Below are 21373 nucleotides of genomic sequence, written 5' to 3' on the forward strand. Positions count from 1 at the left end.
CGTCCATCGTAAAGCCACCCATTAGGTCACTGCATCTCGTTTTATTCATGGAAAGGGCATCATGGAGGGCACTTTATCATGTCTTTTCTCTACCAGAATGGCCGTCTAGAAGGCTCTATATCATGTTTTCTTCTTCTGAGGGATTAGGACACTGCATCACATTTCCTCCACTGGAAGGGAGGGCTCTTCATCACTCAACTATAAGGAAGGGCACCCTTGAGGGCACTTCATCATGTTTTCTTAACGTCATGGCATGCTAAAGGGCACTGCATCACATTCTCTCTACTGGAAGGGCACCCTCGTGGGCACTTCATCATGTTTTCTCTACTGGAAGGTCACTCTGGAGAGCACTATCACATTTTTTTCTATTAGAGGGGTATTCTAGAGGGCGCCTCATCATGTTATCTCTACCGGAAAGGCACCCTAGAGGCACTTCAACAGGTTTTCTCCACTAGAATGGCACCCTGGTGGGCACTGTATAACATTTTCTCCACTGGAGGGGCACCCTAGAGGGTACTCAATCACATTTTCTCTGTTAGAAGGTCACTATGGAGTGCACTTTATTAAGCTTTCTCCACTGGAAAGGCACTCTTGAGGGCTTTTATCACGTTTTCTTAATTTTATGGCACACTAAAGCTCTCTACTGGGAGGCCACCCTAGAGGGTACTCATTCATGTTTTCTCCACTTAAAGGGCACCCTAGAGGGTACTCATATATGTTTTCTCCACTGAAAGGTCACTCTGGAGAGCACTTTATTAAGTTTTCTCCACTGGAAGTACACCCTGTTAGGCACTTTGTCACAATTTCTTCACTGGATGGTCACTCTGGGGGACTCTTCATCATGTTTTCTTAATTCAAGGACACCCTAGAGGGCACTTCATCACATTTTCTCCACTGGAAAGTCACTCTGGAGGGCTCTTTATCATGTTTTCTTCAGTCGAGGGCACCCTAGAGGGCACTGCATCACGTTTCTACTACTGGAGTGGCAATCTATCATGTTTTATCTACCAGAAGGTCACTCTGGAGAGCATTTTATGAAGTTTTCTCCATTGGAAGGTCACTCTGGAGGGCTCTTTATCACGTTTTTACCACTGGAGGGGCACTCTATCATGTTTTATCTACCATAGGGGCATCCATGGGGGCTCTCTAGCTGCAGTTTGCTCCAACATGGGGTCACCAAGTGGGACAGTCCCCCCCTGTCCTGGCTAATTGAATGATATGGTTACAGTAGAGTGTCCTACTGGTGAAACTGTACAGTAATAATCTTCCTCAGGTGGTGAGGGTAACTTATTGTGGATCTCTATCATCAAAATTGCTCATTCGTGATTTAAGATACACAGTATTTTAATAAAAACACAGACTTGTATTAAATTGAAAGTAACGGTTCAAACACATCACATCTCTGACGTCATGCCGACAAAGAGACGTGGCACGCGGACTGACGGTTAAATGATTGGAGCAGTTCAGAGCGAGTCGTCCTGTTTCATTCAGCAGCAGGGAGGAAGGCGGCAGGAAGACACGGTACCCCGACCTAAGTAACACCCCAATCTGGACCAGAAACATGGCTTCGAATAATGGCTCCGTCGGCAAATGGGAGGTAGTGAAGAAAGGGAAGAAGAATAACAGCAGCAGCGCAGGAGCAGCGAAGAACACGAGTGACAAGAAACCCGGCAGCGGGGGAAGGAAAGCCCTGGGCGAATCTAACCAGCCGTCCAGACGTAAGTGGCCCTGCTAGCTGCTCCGTGACCCATTTACCCCACTTCAAAAGTTCAAATGACGGGAAAAGGAGCTACCTGTGTGTCTGTTTAACAAGCTAAATTATCTCTTTTAATTTTAACTTTTCGCCGTCTTAACGGTAGTGGCAGCGTTTGTACTGGACACGAAGACTGCTTGTAGCTGTCACCTGATTCGACAAGCTAGCTATTGTAGCATAGCATCGCGCAGCAACGCGACTTCCTGTGCTACTTCCTAATTATTTGTAGTCCCGTTTGGTGTTGTCTTAGTTCAGTTAAGTGCTCATACGTAAGCTCCTCTACTGATACATTTATTCCAAAATGAAAGCCATTGGGCATTTCAGCTCAATGTACTCCTTGCCACACACAGCGAGAATGAATTGCTAGCTTGTGCCGTTAGCTTGCTAGCAGCCTTTCCAGCAGTGTGTCAACAAAGGCAACGTCATCACTGAGGAGCTGCATCTCTCAGCATGTGTTGGTGGCTGTGTGACCTTGTTGTCTTTCTGCTGCTGTCACACTCTTAAAATGCATCTCCAGGGTGCTGTTACGTTGCAGTTAAATAATACAACGCTAAGCTAATGAATGAGGCATCTGCTTATGTCCACTTAGCCTATAGGGACAGCTGTCACTATGCTGAGTGATCAGCTATTAATGTGGTGACTTAACCATGTATCCCCTTTGCATGATTTATACAAGGATAAGGTGGCCATTAAACTGTATTTGTATTGTCAGCAAACCAAACATGCAATCAATCATACTAACAATCATCACATTAATTGTGTGGCCACAGTCTGACATACGTTATTCCTCTATTGCTTTACAAAAAATAAATATGATGAACATGGGACATTTACTGGTCCCATTGTGATAAGCACACTAAATGTGTATTAATTTGCTCCTGAAAATAATCCCCTTGCCATGCACTGTCTACTCCTGTTTGAGTAGCATTTTCTGAAAACAACAGTCAGTAGCTGTTAAAGAAAATGATCTCGCCTACTAAAAAAACTGCCCAAATTTTGAAGCTTCAGGTCTGAAATCGGTCGGCTTGGGGCTGAGTGCTACAGACAGTGTAGGGAAGTAGACAGTATTGTGTTTTAAATCACTACTGGTTTTGTTGACAATAATAAAAACATAGAACAAGGCCAGCCCTATCCTTAAAGGAATAAAAGCAGACAGTATAATTATCTATATCCTATACCCTACCCAAATTCTGTTCTGTTGTGGCATTGGGTGAATTTGCTGGATTTTTTTTCATACATTAGTAATTATTAGTTTGTTTTTCACCTGTAGCTCAAAGTGAAACTCCAGAATATCAACACAGTCCTGGGAGTAGTTCAGAGCAGGGGTTGGAAGACATCAAGGCTGGTTCACCAACTGGGTAAAGTGGGCAACTGACCTGGAGTCCCAAAATTCCAGGGTCCCCCATAAGTCCCAGGCTTACTGTGTGTAAATCACATTGACCAGCTTACCACCACAACAAAGCTCAGTGTCAACTGATGATAAGCGTGATGATCAGTTGAAAGGTGTGTCATGGATTATATCTAATTTTGAAGCCCTGTTTTGAAGAGTGGAACCTACCTATGTTAAAATCTAGTTTCACTTATCTGGGGCCAGGTAGTATTCTAGTTTATAAAAACTGTACACATTGCACAGATTGGGAAGAACTAGTAGTTAAAAAGAGCTGATCAACTCATTTTTGCCCCAAGGACCCAACCAGGTTAATCTTCCCTTGGAAAACATCACAGTAACCACATTAACTCTGGCAGCTTACTGTGTGACAATTCCTTGTAGACCCACCCTCCTAGAACACAATTACAGACCTTTGATGGATTGTTTGTTTTTACATTCAGCATACAGAAGACCTGGCAACAACTACCATCAACAACCGCACCCTCTGCACAGCGACTTTAGATCTCACCCTGCCACTGCGATTTGTTTATGCACCAGTTTCATCAGCAAATCAGCCAGTCCAAAGTCTGTCTGATCACGGTGGCTGTGACTCTGAGTGTGGAGGTGGTGTAAAGGTTTTGTCTAAAAGAAATGCACCTCAGTATGTTGTGTATAAACTCTCCACCCGCCTAGTATTTATGCAAACTGAAGCATTCAATCTAAATCACCACTGTCACAGTGAAAGTGTGCCTCAGCTTTACCAGGCCCTACAAATAATTAGATTAATACTGACAATCAATATTATAATCAGCCAAATCTCCGTTCATCCCTTTAAAGGCTTCCAGCAGATTGTTACTGTTGAGTTTGCGGCTTTGGCACAGTTAGTTCGGCTTGAGGCTTTCGTATCTGTTAGAGCAGGCTTCCAAATCTTCTGAGTGGTGTCTTCACAAGGAAACTCATTAAGAAAAATCTTACAAATAAAGTGCCTGCTTTTACTTGAAACAAATCAGACTTTCAGAGATTTTTCAAAATCAATTTATGTGTTGCTTACATACATTCACCTTGAGAAGGTCATATTCAAGACAGCTGATATGTCACCTATATTGAACTTGTTTCACATTGCATGTCTGGACAAGTTCTAGGATGTCTGACATGAGCTCTTCTTCCAACTGGAGTGATTATGTAAAGCCCAGCGTGTTATTTATGTGATTTGCATGCTGCATACTTTGAGGGTACCTAAATTTAAGGAGGGTAAATAAACAACGTCAGACGTCATCCCAACTGTTATTGGTTTACTATTAGCTTTCTAAAATAGTCTTTATTTTATCGTGTCTCTCTTCACTTGATAGAAATTGCAAACTCAAATCTGATGCACACTAACATGTTTATTACTTATTGCCATTGATTAGTTTAACAGCCCTCCTTACAGTAAATACCACAACATAATTCATGTGGCTCTTAGATACCAGACAAACATATTTTGACAGTAAAACAGAGAAATAAATGTGATCAGATAAGCTGACTGGCATTGCTGCAGTGTGTTCAGTGTTGTTGAGAAGTGGTTCGCTCTGTATCTATATGCAAAGCATCCTGTCAGCTATTCTTCTGGTGGTGTGAGAATCCATTCCCAGTCCAGCCCCCCTGTAAAAGGGCCACGCTGGGTACTGAACATCTACTCAGATTACACCCCAATACACCAAGACCCTCACAGACACCCAGGCTGTGTCCAAAAACACCCCCTCATTTACTTCTCACTACAGTACGTAGTAGACCTGAATTGTTTCCTGATCCACTAAAAGTATCTGCACATTATCATTTCAGGTGTTCATCAACAGAGCTTGATTAAAAACACTTACAAGACTGAAAAAAATTTTTTTGTACAATGTTCCAACCTATGATTACACTTTGTGACTACTTCAAAGACTGTATACCTTGTTATACATCCTTGAAAGTTTTTACTGGGCAGCAGGTAGGAGAGAATATGAATTACGACCTCCACAAGGACACAAGACTAATGTTTTTGAAATTAAAATTCACATAGTGTAATGTCTGTGTGTCAGCAGCCACCAAAATAGTAACATAGTTTATGTGTGTCCTGGGAATGGACAATAAACTACAGAGAAGTGTTTAATACACAAGCCCAAACAGAGTAAAAATGCATCATAATTCAGTCAGAAATACTGGGCGGAGTTTGTAAAGTGTCCATTCTGCAGGTGCAAATTGGTCAGGTTTGCACTCTCCATATTGCTTTCTATTTGTTTTGATTCTATGCTCCTCTTTTGCATGCTTACCTTCTTTAACTAACTCCAACGTGTTCACTCCTCTCTCACGTTTGACATTTACAAGGACTGGTGGCAAATCTCCAAGTGGTTTGTTGGAGTGATGTGGTTTGTCTTCTTTAATTTAGTCATGCTGACTAGATTCTTGGAAACACTCGTTTTGGCAGTTGGCCTACTGCAAGTGGCTCACTTTGTCTTGTTTAATTACAGCAGTAGTTGTACTTTAGGTTTCTTCATAAGGGAGTACTTTAGTAAACAAATGACGGTGCCAAGTGTTTGACACAGGTCCTACTTTTTAGAATTCGCTTGAGGTGGAGTGGTGGATTTGGCACAGTTTCGGTGTCTGGACCTGCCTTTGAGAGTATTCACGGTGGACTGGAGCATGGCGGGCTCTGCTGTCGCCGATGCCAATTTAACATGCTGAATTGGCCAAAAAACGACAATGACAACAGCACCGACTAGAGCGATAGATGCTTGCCGACGGCCCAACATTGACCGATGGCCGAGCGTCAGCTTGGTGTGTCAGGGCCTTTAAACTGACTGCAGTGTGGTCTGCAATGTTTCATTTTCAAGGAAAAGATAATGAGTACAAAACAACAACATGCCCATTTCTGGTCCTGTCACCCAACAAGTGTTGATTCATCTGTCGATAACTTGTGTCATAGCAAATTTGTGCAAAGCTGTCACAATTCCTGGTCACCAGTCTAGTGGCCTCACTCGTTGTTGCCCTGTTACTGTATGTAACATGTGTCGTCTAATGTCAGGAGCTGCTGCTGGAAATGACTGACTTCCTGACAAGTGTGGATATTTGTTTAGGACATGATCACCAGGTCAGATTACCTCATATGTCAGTCTTTCAGGACTTTCCTCCCTGTCCAGCTCTGGTAATGCTAACTAAGCTGAGAGAAGACAACTGGCTTCGGTGTTCAGTTAAGGGAAGTGAAGAATTATCTGACTAACCAACATTTGAATAGGGACGTTACTGTGATAAGAATCTGTGGTGAATCCAGGCGGAGCAGTAGACACTGTGATGAAACAAGTCCCATCTTTGTGTCACAGTCCGGCGTTGTCTCGACACACACACAGACCAGATATAGATTTCGGTTTTGTCAGCTACATGTACAGCTGAATGATCAGCGAACAACTGGTGACCTCTGTCAACACCAACTCAAGTTTGTGGGTGGGTCTGACCGGGATTCTTGTGTGCAGTCGTGTGGAGTTAAATACTGTAAATGTCTTTGCTGCATGAGTTAGGATTAGAGCCGAGCCTAGAGCCAGATATTAAACTGCAATTTAAAAATAGTCCCCAACAAAGGCACTGTTTCCTCCTGTTTGACTAAAGGAAACTACTATGCAAAAAAGGAACTATAGATTTTCCACCTGTTTTTAAAGATTTAGGAAATAATTAGTTTTGGTCTAAGAGCTACAGACAGGGAAGGGAAGTCAGAAAGTTTTGACAAACTAACACCATGTTGAGTTTGGTCTTTTTAAGGGATTTATTGACAATAAATGAAATATAGAATGATGTCAGCCTTATCCTTTCAAAGTCTTTTACCTCCTGGGAATAAAAATAAATAAATAAAAATAGTGTAAGGGATTAAAATATCTGGTCTTTGCTGCCCCAGTACACAAAGTGTATTGGTGTTGGCCTTCTAAACTTAACAGGTCAAGCTCTAATATGAACTGACCTGAGGTGGACGCAGTTTGTTTACAAATGGGGTCTTAACTAGTAACACACAGGGGAACACTTTAAATGTTGCTGGTGCTTAACTCTCCTCCTTTGTGAACTGTAATGAGTGTTGCATGAATATTGTCTCGGATAATAACAGCCTATTATGCAAGCCAAAGAGGGAGGGTGGAAGCACTGAATGTGAGGGGAGGGAGCAGTCGGAGAGGGAAATGCCATGGTTTCATGGATTTAGTTTTTCAGGACACAGGGTGGAGGTAAGAAAGTGTTATAGTAGACTTAAGAAGTTTGAAAAGGCGGCTGCTTAATTAATTAAAAAAAAGGGACACTCATATCCGCTCAGAGGTGTGTCTTAAACACAGCTGCCTTGTTTACTCTCAGCACCCCTGAAGATGTCAGAGACTCTGTTCGACGGCTTTGAGAAGATGGGGAAGAAACAGAACAAGGAGCAGGTTCCACCGCCAGCCGAGCCCGACAATAAGAAGCCCTCATCAACAAAACCATCCAAGAAACCAAACTCCAGCAGTGCAGTCACCTCCTCAACTCATAAGACCCTCGAGGAAGCCTTCAAAAGTGTGAGTAATACACATACCACCCATTCCCTGTTAATGATGCTGAAATTTGTTCACAGTCTAAAGGCTTGTATTGAGAGCTTAAAGCTGAACATCTGTATTTCTTGCAGTTTAATAAGAAGAGAATCAAATATTGGAGTAGAAGATTCTGTGTTTGCTTTAGCTCTAAAACACCTTATTTGTTGCCAAAAGTTTAAATTAAAATGATACTTAACCATCTGTGATAGTTAGGTAAGAATTTGGCTGATCAAGACAAAAATAAATGCGCTTACAGTAAAATCTCTAAAAGCTATAAATGTCCTCATACAAACATAGAAACAATGCTGCACTGTGGCATCTTCCAAGCAAACTATCACATGCTGAAACACAGTGTCCTCTTTTCATAATGGACATGTTGTTTTTAAGTGTACAGCCTTAAAGTTTTCGGTTTTGCACTCTTTGTAGTTGGATATCGCAGACCTGAAGCAGCAGTTGGCCCGCAGTCAGACCTTGTTTCCAGAAAACCCATCAGTGTGGGTCAAAGACCTGGCAGGATACCTCAACCTCAATCTGACTGCACCAGAGACTGAGCCCACACTCAGCAGCTATACCCATGGTTGGTCAAACTTCCTCTTACTGAGAAGAAGAAAATGTAGTGCACAGTCAATATAGACCTTACTGTTTGTTTTTTTTTTTATTTATATGAAGGAACCAAACTGGTATTAAAAGTTTCTGCAGGACACTTGCATGATAATTAATACACTTACTTAATGCCTTCTTTTCCGTCCCCAGACTACCCATACTGCCTTTCAGGAAAAGAGCTTAAGGGTGTGATCAAAGGCCTCATCGGACGCTGCAGCGACATTCTGCCAGATTTCTTCGACCACTGTGTTTATACTATGCTCAGGGAGCTGGACAGACAGTCAGGTAGGTGTGTGTGTTGTGGTTCGAGATATAAGTGATGCAGTAATGAGACTTGAGAGCGTAGAAACAAAAAGCTAGAAGCTGCTCTTCTGTGAAGACTGTTGAAATTGTCCGGGACTGTTAAATTTGTGTATATTTCTGTGTATTTTATTTGGACACTTTGCCTTTATTACACAACAGACAGAAGTGAGGTGATAGCGAGTGAGGGTAGAGATAAAAAGGGGACTTAAACCAGGGTCACTGTAGTTACATGATCAGCACCTTAGACCCCAAGGCCACCACGACACCTCATCAAATCAATGTTTCACCTTGATTTCTTTTGCTCATGGTCACCACCACAGTGACAATTCCAAAACAGACAAAAGCAGCTTTTTCCCTCTGTTTCTAGGAGAACCTCTGCATGGCTACAGAGTTTGCATCCAGGCAATCCTACAGGATAAACCCCGGATAGCCACCCAAAACCTGCCAGAGGTGCGTGACTGTGTGTGTGTCCTTGAGTCCTGCAGATCACTGCTTCACTGTCCTCGTCTGCTGTGATTTTACTTGTTAAAAAATTAAGCAACATTACAAGTTATGCAAGTTCTTTCTTTCTTAGAAGCTCATCCAACATACTGGGGATTTGTCTTTTGCAGTAACCTTGCAATAACATGTTGTAACAGCTAACCATCCTTCTGCTTTTCCTCTCTAGTATTTGGAGTTGCTGCGATCAGTTCAGAATCGTCCTGTGAAGTGTCTGACCATCATGTGGGCTCTCGGCCAAGCTGGATTTTACGACCTCAGCCAGGGACTAAGAGGTAATAGACAGTCAAACACACAACGCATACACCCCTTCAAATATGTAGACAGTATTTTATCACGCTCTCACTGCATTAGTGCCAGTCCGTCTCCCCTTTCTCCCACTTTCCCAACATAATATGCTGACATAAATTCTGGGTTGGAGGTTAATGAAGCCACAGGGCACATTAGAGCGAATAACACATCCACTGACAGCCATCTGTGGGCTTAAACACATGGTAACTTCAAAAAAATCAGCTGCTGCTCCAGGTCTGCTGCCTGGTATTCGGTGAGGCTGTGAGGTGGGTGTTAGTATGTGGGCAGCGGGAGGAGGAATATTCTTAGAAGATTACACAACAACCTCCTTCTGCAAAATAAGGTTAGTGAGTGCCATTCGACTCGCCAAAGGCAAGGAGAGACACAATGCTACTGAATTTAGGCAGTTTTTAAAGCTTCAAGTGCAGAATGTCTTGATGTTGGGATAGTTAATCAGATAGCCTCTCTAAAATGTGAAGGAAGTTACTGTTTAGGAACGCTCTAATCTAGTTTAAAAAGTAATCAAAAGTTTCCTGCCTGAGCCCCAGGCTTTGATATGTTTAGACTTGGCAAGATATAAATCTGCTATTGAACCATTTCCAGCGTGATGTGCACTGGAAGCGGGACAAAATGATATCTAAAATGGCAACAGTGAATGTCACACATGAACAAAATTACATCTGAGTGCATTGAACATTCTCAGTTCTTCACCAACGTATGATACAGCAGTGAAGTATCTTTAGGATGATTCGTTTCCTTTGTTAATAAATGAAGAAATGCCTGCAGAGCTCTACTTTCTGTTTTGTTTCACTATGCTACTTAATAATTTAGCGTGCAAGAATGAAAGCCATGTTGTGCTGCAGCAGTAGCTTTGGGCTGAGAGCTGAAAAGGCCGACTGTTGACACGTTTAATGGCAGAACTAAGTGTTCCTTTAATGTGAATCAAGTTCTTTATTTGTGTTTCAGTGTGGCTGGGTATCATGCTTCCTGTGTTGGGAGTGAAGTCCTTGTCTTCGTATGCCATCGCATATCTGGAGAGACTTCTCCTGTAAGTCTAAGACATATGTGGCTTATTTTATTTTATGTGTTCCTTAGGCAAAATGAAATACAACATAACTTTTTTCTTGTTATAAAGCTACACTTTGACTCATAAATTTGTGCTTCATGTTCTTCTCCCAGACTTCATGCAAACCTGACAAAAGGATTTGGCATCATGGGTCCGAAAGAATTCTTTCCTTTACTGGATTTTGCCTTCATGCCCAAGAACGCCTTGCCTTCAAGGTAAATGTTTTATTTATTATTTTATTTATTTAACCTGAATTTAACCAGGAAGTCCCATTGAGATTGAAAATCTCTTTTACAAGAGAGACAAATACAATGCAACAAATACAACATATAATACAAAACTCCACAATAAAACAACTATTCAAACATAGTGGCCTCTCAAGAAAAACAAGCACATGTGTCTGTTGTATGTAACCTAATGCCAACACTGAAAAGCGTGTCAGTTCTCCGTAATTTTATTGCTCAGTAATTCCATATGCACAGCATGACTTCACAGTGTAGGAAGAAGAGGGTGTAGAGAGTGGAGCGTTGAGAGTTTAGCCTGGATGCTTCACCCCAAATTATACTTAATCAAATAACCACAAGATGTGACTTTGGGAAGAGAAGAGCAGAGAGACTGTGGTTTATTTGCATATGTACTGAAGCCATTTAGGCAGATAATTGGGAATGTCACTTGATTGTTAGTACTGCCACATTTTGAATATGACGGTTTTTGTTTTTATCTGCTACATAAAATATGTCTCATCGGACAAGTGACCAGTTTCCACCTGTAAAGCCTCCATTCTTAAACCATAGGAAACAGCTAACATCATTCACAAATGACTAAATAACATAATGCTGTCACATTTATTGTTTCTCATATATCCCTGTCGAAGTAAAAGCATTTCTCATGTGTATATTATAAGACATGGACCACAGCTTAGTGCTATTTTTAGTGATTATGATTTTTTACCTCCCAGTGGCTGTTTCCTTATTAAAAGTAATAAAGTAACATGTCTTTGTTTGCGTTCAGTCTGCAGGAGCAGCTGAGGCGTCTGTACCCTCGACTGAAGGTCCTCGCATTTGGAGCCAAACCTGAGAGCACGTTACACACATACCTGCCATCATTTCTGTCCAGAGCCACACCACACTGTCCAGATGATATGAAGAGAGAGGTAACACACACACATACACACACACATACAGAATATAAACTGATGTTTTCTACATTATACTGCTGGTGCTGAATGTAGTTAGGTTCAGTGCAGCAGCATGAATCATTTGTAAGTGACCTGTCATAAAGTATGTTGTTAATGGCATCAATATGTTGATCAGTGCCATAAACAGTCAAGCTAGCATATCAGCAAATGATTAAACTGGAGCAGTGTTTCTTACACATAGACTTTACTTGGGCAGGGCGCCCAGGTGTGTTAACGGCGGTATATTTAGACAATCTCACCTTGCTCTACTTCTCTCATACCTGTTGGTTCTGGTACAATGGCTGAGGTGGAAGTGCACTGTAGCTTGGGTGTTGTATTGAAGGCTATTCCCCTGCCATTAAGATCCATGGTTTGTTCAGATCTAAGTAGGGGGAAACGTTTATTGGTATTAATTCGCTGATATTATAAAGTCTGCCACAATACGATTGCTATTCGATGCGTTTCAAGGGCCTGCGCTCGATATGAGACAATATTATCTGCCCATTTAACGCAGTCAGTTACAGAAGAAGCTGCCACTCCTTTCCTTTCTGCTTTTGGCCATAAAAGAAAAAAAACAACATATAAATAATGTAAGTAATTGTAGCCCCTTAAGTGCAGTGAAGTTTACTTTAAACTGACTCCACTAACACATACAAAACCCAAAACCAGTGAAGTTGGCACGTTATGTAAATCGTAGATAAAAACAGAATACAATGATTTGCAAATCCTTTTCAACTTATATTCAGTTGAATACACTGCAAAGACAAGATGTTTAATGTTCAAACTGAGAAACTTTATTTTTTTTTTTGCAAATAATCATTAACTTAGAATTTAAAGGCAGCAACACATTGCAAAAAAGTTGGCACAGGGGCCTTTTTACCACTGTGTTACATCGCCTTTCCTTTTAACGACACTCAGTAAACGTTTGGGAACTGAGGAGACCAATTTTTGAAGCTTTTCAGGTGGAACTCTTTCCCATTCTTGCTTGATGTACAGCTTAAGTTGTTCAACAGTCCGGGGTCTCCGTTGTCGTATTTTACGCTTCATAATGCGCCACACATTTTCAATGGGAGACAGGTCTGGACTACAGGCAGGCCAGTCTAGTACCCGCACTCTTTTACTATGGAGCCATGCTGTTGTAACACGTGCAGAATGTGGCTTGGCATTGTCTTGCTGAAATAAGCAGGGGCGTCCATGAAAAAGACGTTGCTTGGATGGCAACATATGTTGCTCCAAAACCTGTATGTACCTTTCAGCATTAATGGTGCCTTCACATATGTGTAAGTTGTCCATGCCTTGGGCACTAATACACCCCCATACCATCACAGATGCTGGCTTTTGAACTTTGCGCCTATAACAGTCCGGATGGTTCTTTTCCTCTTTGGTCCGGAGGACATGACGTCCACAGTTTCCAAAAACAATTTGAAATGTGGACTCGTCAGACCACAGAACACTTTTCCACTTTGCATCAGTCCATCTTAGATGAGCTCGGGCCCAGCGAAGCCGGCGGCGTTTCTGGGTGCTGTTGATGAATGGCTTTCGCTTTGCATTGTAGAGTTTTAACTTGCACTTGCAGATGTAGCGACGAACTGTAGTTACTGACAGTGGTTTTCTGAAGTGTTCCTGAGCCCATGTGGTGATGTCCTTTACACACTGATGTTGGTTTTTGATGCAGTACCGCCTGAGGGATCGAAGGTCACGGGCATTCAATGTTGGTTTTCGGCCTTGTCGCTTACGTGCAGTGATTTCTCCAGATTCTCTGAACCTTTTGACGATATTACGGACCGTAGATGATGAAATCCCTAAATTTCTTGCAATAGCTCGTTGAGGAATGTTGTTCTTAAACTGTTCGACAATCAGCTCATGCATTTGTTCACTAAGTGGTGACCCTCGCCCCATCCTTGTTTGTGAATGACTGAGCATTTCAGGGAAGCTGCTTTTATACCCAATCATGGCACCCACCTGTTCCCAATTAGCCCGTTCACCTGTGGGATGTTCCAAATAAGTGTTTGATGAGCATTCCTCAACTTTCTCAGTCTTTTTTGCCACTTGTGCCAGCTTTTTTGAAACATGTTGCAGGCATCAAATTCCAAATGAGCTAATATTTGCAAAAAATTACAAAGTTTACCTGTTCGAACATTAAGTAACTTGTCTTTGCAGTGTATTCAATTGAATATAGGTTGAAAAGGATTTGCAAATCATTGTATTCTGTTTTTATGTACGGTTTACACAACGTGCCAACTTCACTGGTTTTGGGTTTTGTAAAACAGCACGAGATAAATTAACCTGCCAGACAACAAGTCCGTTGAACAAAAGTGTCAAATTCAGCTCAGCGTGCACATTTTTTTAGCGAACATTGTTGAAACAGAGCAGCTAATGATGCTGTAGAGAGAAGTTAGTACAATGAGATGCTTGTCCAGGCAGGTATTTTCTGTAAAATCCCAAATATTTCCACACTGCTGATTTATTCCAGAGTAAATAACACCATCATCATCATCTTTCTCTTGGCTGCTTGTCATCTGCCTGCTGCTGTTTGACAGTGTGACAGTCTTTCAAAATAAAAGCCTATCCTAAAGACGGCGATATAGAAGGATTTTTTTACTTTGCATCGATGATACTGGATCTTTGATCATTGAATTGATATATATCGATCCAGATCGATAAATCATTACACCACTACCACCTGGTCTATTTTCACCACGAATGAATCTGGCAAGACAACACACTGATAATCCAAACAATATGAAGTATACATTTACGATATGAATAATCTGAGTATGATAAATGATAAAATAAGCATCCCAGGCGTGCCATCCCGTTGCTGTTTCCCTGGAGACAGAGAGGTGATAAAGAGAAGCTCTACGTGTGATTAGAAAAGAACATGATGATTGTATGTATATGTTATTAAAAGAAATGTTCACTAAATCAACATATTGTGTTTTAAAGGTCACCTGTATTTGTTGTTGTCACATGTAGTCGACCATTTTTGTGCAGGAAGGTATTGCTGGCCCTTCTGCCGGCTACCACCACAAGTATATTTAAGACCTATGGGAAACTAAGAAATTCCCAAACACTGTAACAAAGTTTAAAACGATGAGCCAACAACCTATAACATTGTTGCTAACAGTATTTCCTGGTGTGCTTTAATAGCCTTGGTTATCTAAAACATCAACAGACAAAACTTTAGTGTCCCTCAGAATTAGAGAGCATTGGCACCATCAACAGTTGTATCAGTACTCATGCAAAATAGCTACAAGAAATATTTTCTGAGCAGGATGTGATCTGCTTCTGCACTTGAATAATTGATTGTTTGTCATAAAAATTCACTGGTATGTTGGACTCTGAGAGTTTAGAGAGAATAATAGCTTCAAAATAGAAGAAAAATGAAGTCTTTCTTCCTCTCCCCTATGTCTTTTGCAGTTGCTCAGCAGTATGACAGAGTGTTTGTGTGTAGATGTCCAGAGTCTAGGAGTGTGGAGGCAGCTCTATACTAAACACTTACCGCAGTCCAGGTGAGTTATACACTGTTTTCCCCCCTTTTTAACTGTGAAAGGTAGAAAGAAAACAGTGAGGCTCTGTGGCAATAGCATGTCTCAATTATTGTTTTTACATAAGTAGAATTTAATTGTATATAAAAATTTTATTTCTTGACTTCAGTCATTTAAATGCTGATAAATAGAGCTGACTATTCGTTCTCTCTTTCCTTCTCCAGTCTGCTGTTGAACCATTTATTGAAGTCTTGGAATGTCCTGCCACCAAAGGTACAGCACCTACCTCCCTGAGGATGGTGTAATAAGAACATTAGGGCATGTTTGCACCTAGAGAGCAACGGCTTTCTTTAATACCTTTACTAAGGAATTCTAACTGAGTCTCATGTTAAACTGTTGTGCTTTATTTTTCGTGTTTAGCTCCGGAAGAACCTTGAAGAAACAATCCAGTCTTTCAGAGTGACCAATGAGGAGATGAGAGACACTGTTGAATCTCAGGAGCTTCAGGAGTGCAATAGCCTGTGTCAGGTGAGAAGATGGTCACTGTAGAAACTGAATGAAGCCACAGAATATTTATTTTTATCAATGAGATGTTAAAAATAATTACAAGTATTCAATCAATTAACGATTAAAACTCGATTTAGTTTCATTTAAATTCCATCCAAAACACAGTCTGCTCAGTCCTAAATTTGATTTAAGGCAAGATAGAAATGAAAAAGTGTAGTTAAGTTAAGGAGTTTTTGCATTTGTCTAACTACATAAGCAACAATGAATAGAAAAATTTCCCCACTTTCATTTACAAAGCACTTCCAGAATATATACTATGAGTGTTTTTGCTCAGTGTTTCCACTTCTCTTTTTTCCTCTAGAATCTGCAGGTGAAGATGCGTGGTCATGGGTTCCCCTGGTCCAAACTGCTCATGGTTCTGCTCGTGTTTGCTGCAGGCTTCATCGCTCACGACATAAGATCCCAAGGCTCCTTCGCAGGTCTGACTGAGTCCCGTTTACTCATCTCAATCACACATATTCATTTTCATAGCAGAACTTCCAAAGCTGTCTCCACTGACCTCTTTTTGTTTGTTTTAGAGGTCTTACAGTATGTGTTATGTGTTTCAGATTCCACCACAGCCTTGTATCTGCGCAACTCAGGGGTCACAGCTGCATCTCAGCAGGCGTGGGGCAAAATAAAGGTGTACTCTACACAAGGCTTCAGGTGCGACCTCACCCTAACTCCTAATGTGTCTGTTAAGCAGTATAGCTAAGTCGCCCTCTCCTACAACAGACTAACTAAATTATCGTCAATTGTGGGTCAGATATTGATAGCATTAGTCTCCACCCTTTCCTATACTTCTGTATGCTCTGTCTGACGAAGGACCAGTCAAACCAAAGCATAAAAATATCTCAAACATGCTTCGGATTTACTTCTTGCCTGTAATGTTTAGTGTTTGTCGACACTGTCATAGAGGTGTTAATTTAGTTATGCTTTAGCACTGAGGTCATAGTGAGCTTCTAAAGATAGATGTTATGGCAGGGCCTTATGGGATTACATAAGCTTGTACAGGTGTATCCAATAAAGTGGCCATTGAATGCAAATAAATATAGGTAAAAATGTCTTAAAATATTACACTGCCAGCTAATACTTATAGTAAAATATCCCACAGGAACTTATTTAGACATGTTTGCAAATAAAAGATTGAGTTGAAATGTACCAGATATAAATGAGGATGGCACACTGCAGTAGCTACTTTGCATCGGAAAAGAAGGTCAGCAGCACATTTACATATTTAAAAAGTACCTGCATGCAACTGTGTAAAACTTTGGTTTGGTCTTGGAGCACAAAATAATTTTAACATTATGCACCTAATGACCAAAAAGACAAATCTTTAAACTCATATAAATAAATCACTTAACTTACATTTGTATTTTGTGTTTTTGTATCCTCTGTAGCTGGTTGGAGACAAACACTCCTCATTATTACTCTGAGTGTGTGCGGGTTTTGGGGCCACTAATGGACCAAGGTTTGGAAAAAGCAAAAACAGCAGCGATCTTCATCTCTGAAAACACCACGCAGTTTATTCTCTGGGTCAAAGAAAAGACACCACAGGCCATAGAATGGGTAAGGCTGCAAAATGGCTGCAAAACTGTCACTCACTGATGTTTACCTCATTCTGTTTAATCAGTTCCACTTCAGATTGACTTCTGATGAATCAAAGAGCGAAGCTAACAAGAAGAAATGGTTATATTTTATGTCATTAACCAGTGTGTCTTCTCTTTGTGTATCTTCACCCAGGTGAACACCAACACGCCCGACAGTGTGTTTCAGGTGTTGGCATATTTAAAGGAGCTCCTCCTCGCCCTCCATCAGAATTACATCCTACCAGCACTGGCGTACATATCTGAACTGCTACAGCGAGCATGGTCCTACCTACAGGACTCTTGCAAGTCAGTACTCTGAGGCATCATTTTAACATTTACTTTATATGCATGTTCTGAATGTGAGCTGATTTTTACATTTATATTTGGCATTGAAAAGAGCCATCTGCTGTTTGATAGTTCGAATTTGGCATTCTGTGTCACTAAATTAAAACCAGTGTCACTAAATTAAAACCAGTGGCATCACGTAAACAAGTCCTTACTGTCACATAGCTCTGTTAGCTTGCTGATACATGACTCGTCTAGACTGAAAATGTAATATGGAATATGTTCGACACATCTGACCGAACACTTAATCAAAATGCTGTTTTTAATAAGAGGGAAACTGGGAAGAATTTTAATTATATTTAACAAAAATGACAAAGCATACCTCAAATAACAATGTTATGCTAGTACTGTTGATAAACCATACGGCTAAACTGTTAAACATTCCCCCATACATGAATAAATTAGAGCTGAAACGGTTTATGGACAGATAATCTGTGATAACTGATAACTTAATTAATCATTTACGACATTTTAAAGCAAAAATGCCTAAAACTTTATAACTTTTTTGTTGTTGTTTTGCTTTGTTTTTGCAATTGTAAACTCAGTATTTTTGGGTTTTGGATTGTATCGGACCACGTGGATCAAATTCTGATAGTAAAATGAGTCATTTTGTGACCGTTGTGACTTAGACTTCTCTTTCACGGGAAAAAAATCTTTTTAGGCCCCATGGAATCATGTGACAATCCTGGGAGTTGTAATTTGACATTAGGACACTACAAAATCAGCTTCAAAGCCCTGTGCTGTTCGTGCAGGTTTTGACAGCCCCTCAAAAGGGAAGTCAAAGCATCTTGATTGCCCCCTGGTGGCTGGCTGCAGTATAGGTCATAAACCCACCCACTCTGTGTTAGTCGATGGGACATGGGCCAAATCAAACAAACTACATGCCAAATAAAATTTTCCAGAGGATGGTTCCTGTCATTTTAGATACTTCTTATCACACTGATGTTTGTTCAAGTGTTCATTTTAGTGATAAGTTTGACTTTAATTAGTTACTTGACACTATATAAAGTGGGTGTAAAGTCATGATTGACAGCTGTGTGTGTCGGTCTGTGTGCTCACAATGAATGGCCCTGGCTCCCCAGCAGGACCTTGATACTGTGGCTCCACTTCCTGATCACTACTGCCAAAATCAAACAGCTGCATTCAGTAATTTATCTTTAACCAGTAAGTTAAACATGCTTCTCTCTTCTTTTCTTTCCTGCAGCGGTGAGGTGTCCATATCATGTCTGCAGGACCACGCTTTGTCCTTCACCAACTCGACGTGGCAGCTGCTCCAACACACGACGTCAGCCATCAAGACGTGGGCTCAGGAGCTGCTGACACGAGCGTGATGACATCACAGATGCTGACTAATTTACACACACATGAAGTTATACACTTGCACACACACACACTGACCCAATCTGAGGCTGCCTTTCAGTGCGTCGGCTCCCCTCTCAAGCCGTGATTGGACACTGTGGGGTCAGACAAACAAACTCTCACTTAAAGGACCCTTCTATCTCTTCTATCTCTTGTTTTGGCTACATTTTTAAATCAGTTTGCTGTTGTAAAGATGTTTTTTTCTACCAATCTTTTTGTCACTGCTGGACACAGAGGTCCTCTCTTTCTCTTTGTCTCTTTCTCTTTCTCCCTCCTTCTCTCTCTGAGTTTTCTACTGCACATTTGAGCTGTGTCTTTAACCTTTGGGTTAAACAGATTGTGTAATTTATAGAACATGTAGGTTTGTAGATGATTTATAAAAACCATTTTTATTTAAAGATATATAAAAAAAAGTGTTATGTGAAAACTTGGTAAAGGGCAGAGAAAAGACCAAAAAAGATATTCCAGACTTCTCAAAGCCACTGAAGACCTCGTCCGCTAACTTCTGAGGGCCACCTCGTCTCCCATCAAACCTGAGAATCTGTCCAGTGGGCGGCTCACAATGTAAAGCCTCCAACAGGAAAGATATGGTGAAGGGTCATGTCTGCTGGTGGATGGACTCCTTCAGAAGATTTTGAGTTGACAGCATAACTCAACAGGCATCTCACATCAGTCCAAATGGTCCAGAAGAATAAATCTACCTGCTGTCTTGTCTGTCCTGCACATCTCCTCGTCTCATCATTGCTGCTCTGTCACCTGTCCGCTGTTTCTCCCTTGCTTTTTCATTAGCCATCACACCTGAGCTTAAAAGCAGCAGTCGTGTACTCATACTTGAAGGCTGATGATTTTGTGCGCGTGTGTGTGTGTGTTTGTGTCTGCGTGGATCAACAAGTTTATTCTCAATAACGGGAACATGATTAACCCCGTGCCAACGTCCTCCTGTACGCTAGAATATGACTAAGAAAGAATAAACCCTTGTGTGGGCAAGGCAAACATTTCTGACCAGCTGATTCACTAACCCTTCCCCGTAAACAAGATGTTTGGATGGATATGGCAATGACTGATGTCTTACTTTGTAATGTAAATGATTTATAATAAAGATTTCAACCCCACTGGTTGGATTATCTGTTTCTCTCAAGTCAAGTCTTTCATCCAAAGTGGAAATCTGCAATTCCATGAAGGCATTGCAACTCCATCTGCTGCTGTTACTGACAAGTGGCTTGATGACAAGCTTGTGGTGGCTGCTTTGTCAACTCCCGCTTCCAAAGTCAACAATGGACTTTGAACCTCAAGAATAATACTGTTACTCTGTATTTTTTGACACAGATGTCTGACACATTTTATTACTAAAGAGTTAAGTTTACATTTCTTAGATTTCCCACCAGTAAACAACCAACAGTCTATTATTCTATTATTTAACTGCCATTTTAGTTAAGTTAATCTGGCCATCCACTTCAGCAGCATTGATGCACTCTGTTAGAAGGCACGAGGCCAATGGTCCCGTAACACCATATACCCACTATAACTACAACTACAGTTAGTGTTGTGAAATATGCGCACCTGCCTGGCTTCAAATTTTTTTTTACCTCAGCCCCTTCGATAGCTCAGTTGGTAGAGCGGAGGACTGTAGAGTTGATACATAAGACATCCTTAGGTCGCTGGTTCAAATCCGGCTCGAAGGAGGTAACTTTTTCATCGTCTATCACACGCTGAACGACCACCGGAACTATCAGCGGGGCTACATTAGCTAAGCTAACAAGCTAACACCTTACCTGTGCTGCTAGCTAGCTTGACAACCTGTGCAAAGTAAGCTAGCTTGTTGGTTCAACTGTTCATGAGAGGTAAGTTGAAAATGATATTTATTCTGTTACTACAGCAATGGCTCTTGTATATTTTGGTACCATCTATCAAGTAAGTGTTTTAAGTGTGTATCAAAGAAAAACCTATTCAGCAAAAGTTCCTAATTTGACAGGTAACATAATTTATGGTAACACCAGTCTCGCCCTCAACCGGGTGTTGACTCGTCACTCAAGGTGTTAGCAATTAAGAGTAAGATACGAGTTCTTGTAACCTTTAATTTAATTTTTACCTTCCTTACCTAACGTTATTTATATTTTCTTAACTTTAATACGATTAAGTTTTAATTATGAACGCTTTGTGGTGGTGCGCGAGTGCTTTTGGAGTTTTTGCTACCTGTCACTCCTCAAACTGTCCAATTGCATGAGGTCAGAAAACTTTGCGCATCATGGGGGATTAGCTCAAATGGTAGAGCGCTCGCTTAGCATGCGAGAGGTAGCGGGATCGATGCCCGCATCCTCCAAATCCTTTAGCTTTATTAAAACAAGTGTAAGAAGTCAGTGAAGATCTTCAGTCATCCAGGTCATGGTAATCATAAATGCTATTTCATAGGCAAACTGGACTTGCTTGAGT

General features: G+C 41.1%; 1 protein-coding gene and 2 non-coding genes across 3 annotated transcripts; all 3 read left to right on the forward strand.

Moving 5' to 3' along the window:
• Positions 1-1440: 1440 nt before the first annotated feature.
• On the forward strand, positions 1441-20055 carry tmem214 (transmembrane protein 214). The gene is made up of 17 exons (XM_033649074.2): positions 1441-1718; positions 7470-7663; positions 8105-8255; positions 8432-8566; positions 8952-9034; positions 9252-9357; positions 10340-10421; positions 10553-10654; positions 11451-11592; positions 15037-15128; positions 15329-15377; positions 15525-15632; positions 15973-16090; positions 16220-16316; positions 17051-17219; positions 17394-17545; positions 18789-20055. Exons 1-17 carry the CDS (start codon positions 1562-1564, stop codon positions 18913-18915), a joined length of 2064 nt encoding a protein of 687 aa, XP_033504965.1. The 5' UTR covers positions 1441-1561; the 3' UTR covers positions 18916-20055.
• Positions 20056-20536: 481 nt separating this feature from the next.
• On the forward strand, positions 20537-20625 carry trnay-gua (transfer RNA tyrosine (anticodon GUA)). The gene is given in 2 exon segments: positions 20537-20573; positions 20590-20625. It is a non-coding gene; the product is annotated as a tRNA-Tyr (tRNA).
• A 565-nt stretch (positions 20626-21190) lies between these two features.
• On the forward strand, positions 21191-21263 carry trnaa-agc (transfer RNA alanine (anticodon AGC)). The gene has a single exon. It is a non-coding gene; the product is annotated as a tRNA-Ala (tRNA).
• The last annotated feature ends 110 nt before the right edge of the window (positions 21264-21373 follow it).

This window comes from Epinephelus lanceolatus, chromosome 13, assembly GCF_041903045.1.
Source record: "Epinephelus lanceolatus isolate andai-2023 chromosome 13, ASM4190304v1, whole genome shotgun sequence".
Taxonomy (NCBI): Eukaryota; Metazoa; Chordata; class Actinopteri; order Perciformes; family Serranidae; genus Epinephelus; species Epinephelus lanceolatus.

Bases quoted from the DNA above. Each gene is read 5' to 3' on its own strand.
- tmem214 (XM_033649074.2), top strand. From the start codon at position 1,562: ATGGCTTCGAATAATGGCTCCGTCGGCAAATGGGAGGTAGTGAAGAAA. The intron at 10,655-11,450 runs GTAAATGTTTTA...GTTTGCGTTCAG, and splicing joins AAGAACGCCTTGCCTTCAAG to TCTGCAGGAGCAGCTGAGGC. The intron at 15,378-15,524 runs GTACAGCACCTA...TTTCGTGTTTAG, and splicing joins GGAATGTCCTGCCACCAAAG to CTCCGGAAGAACCTTGAAGA.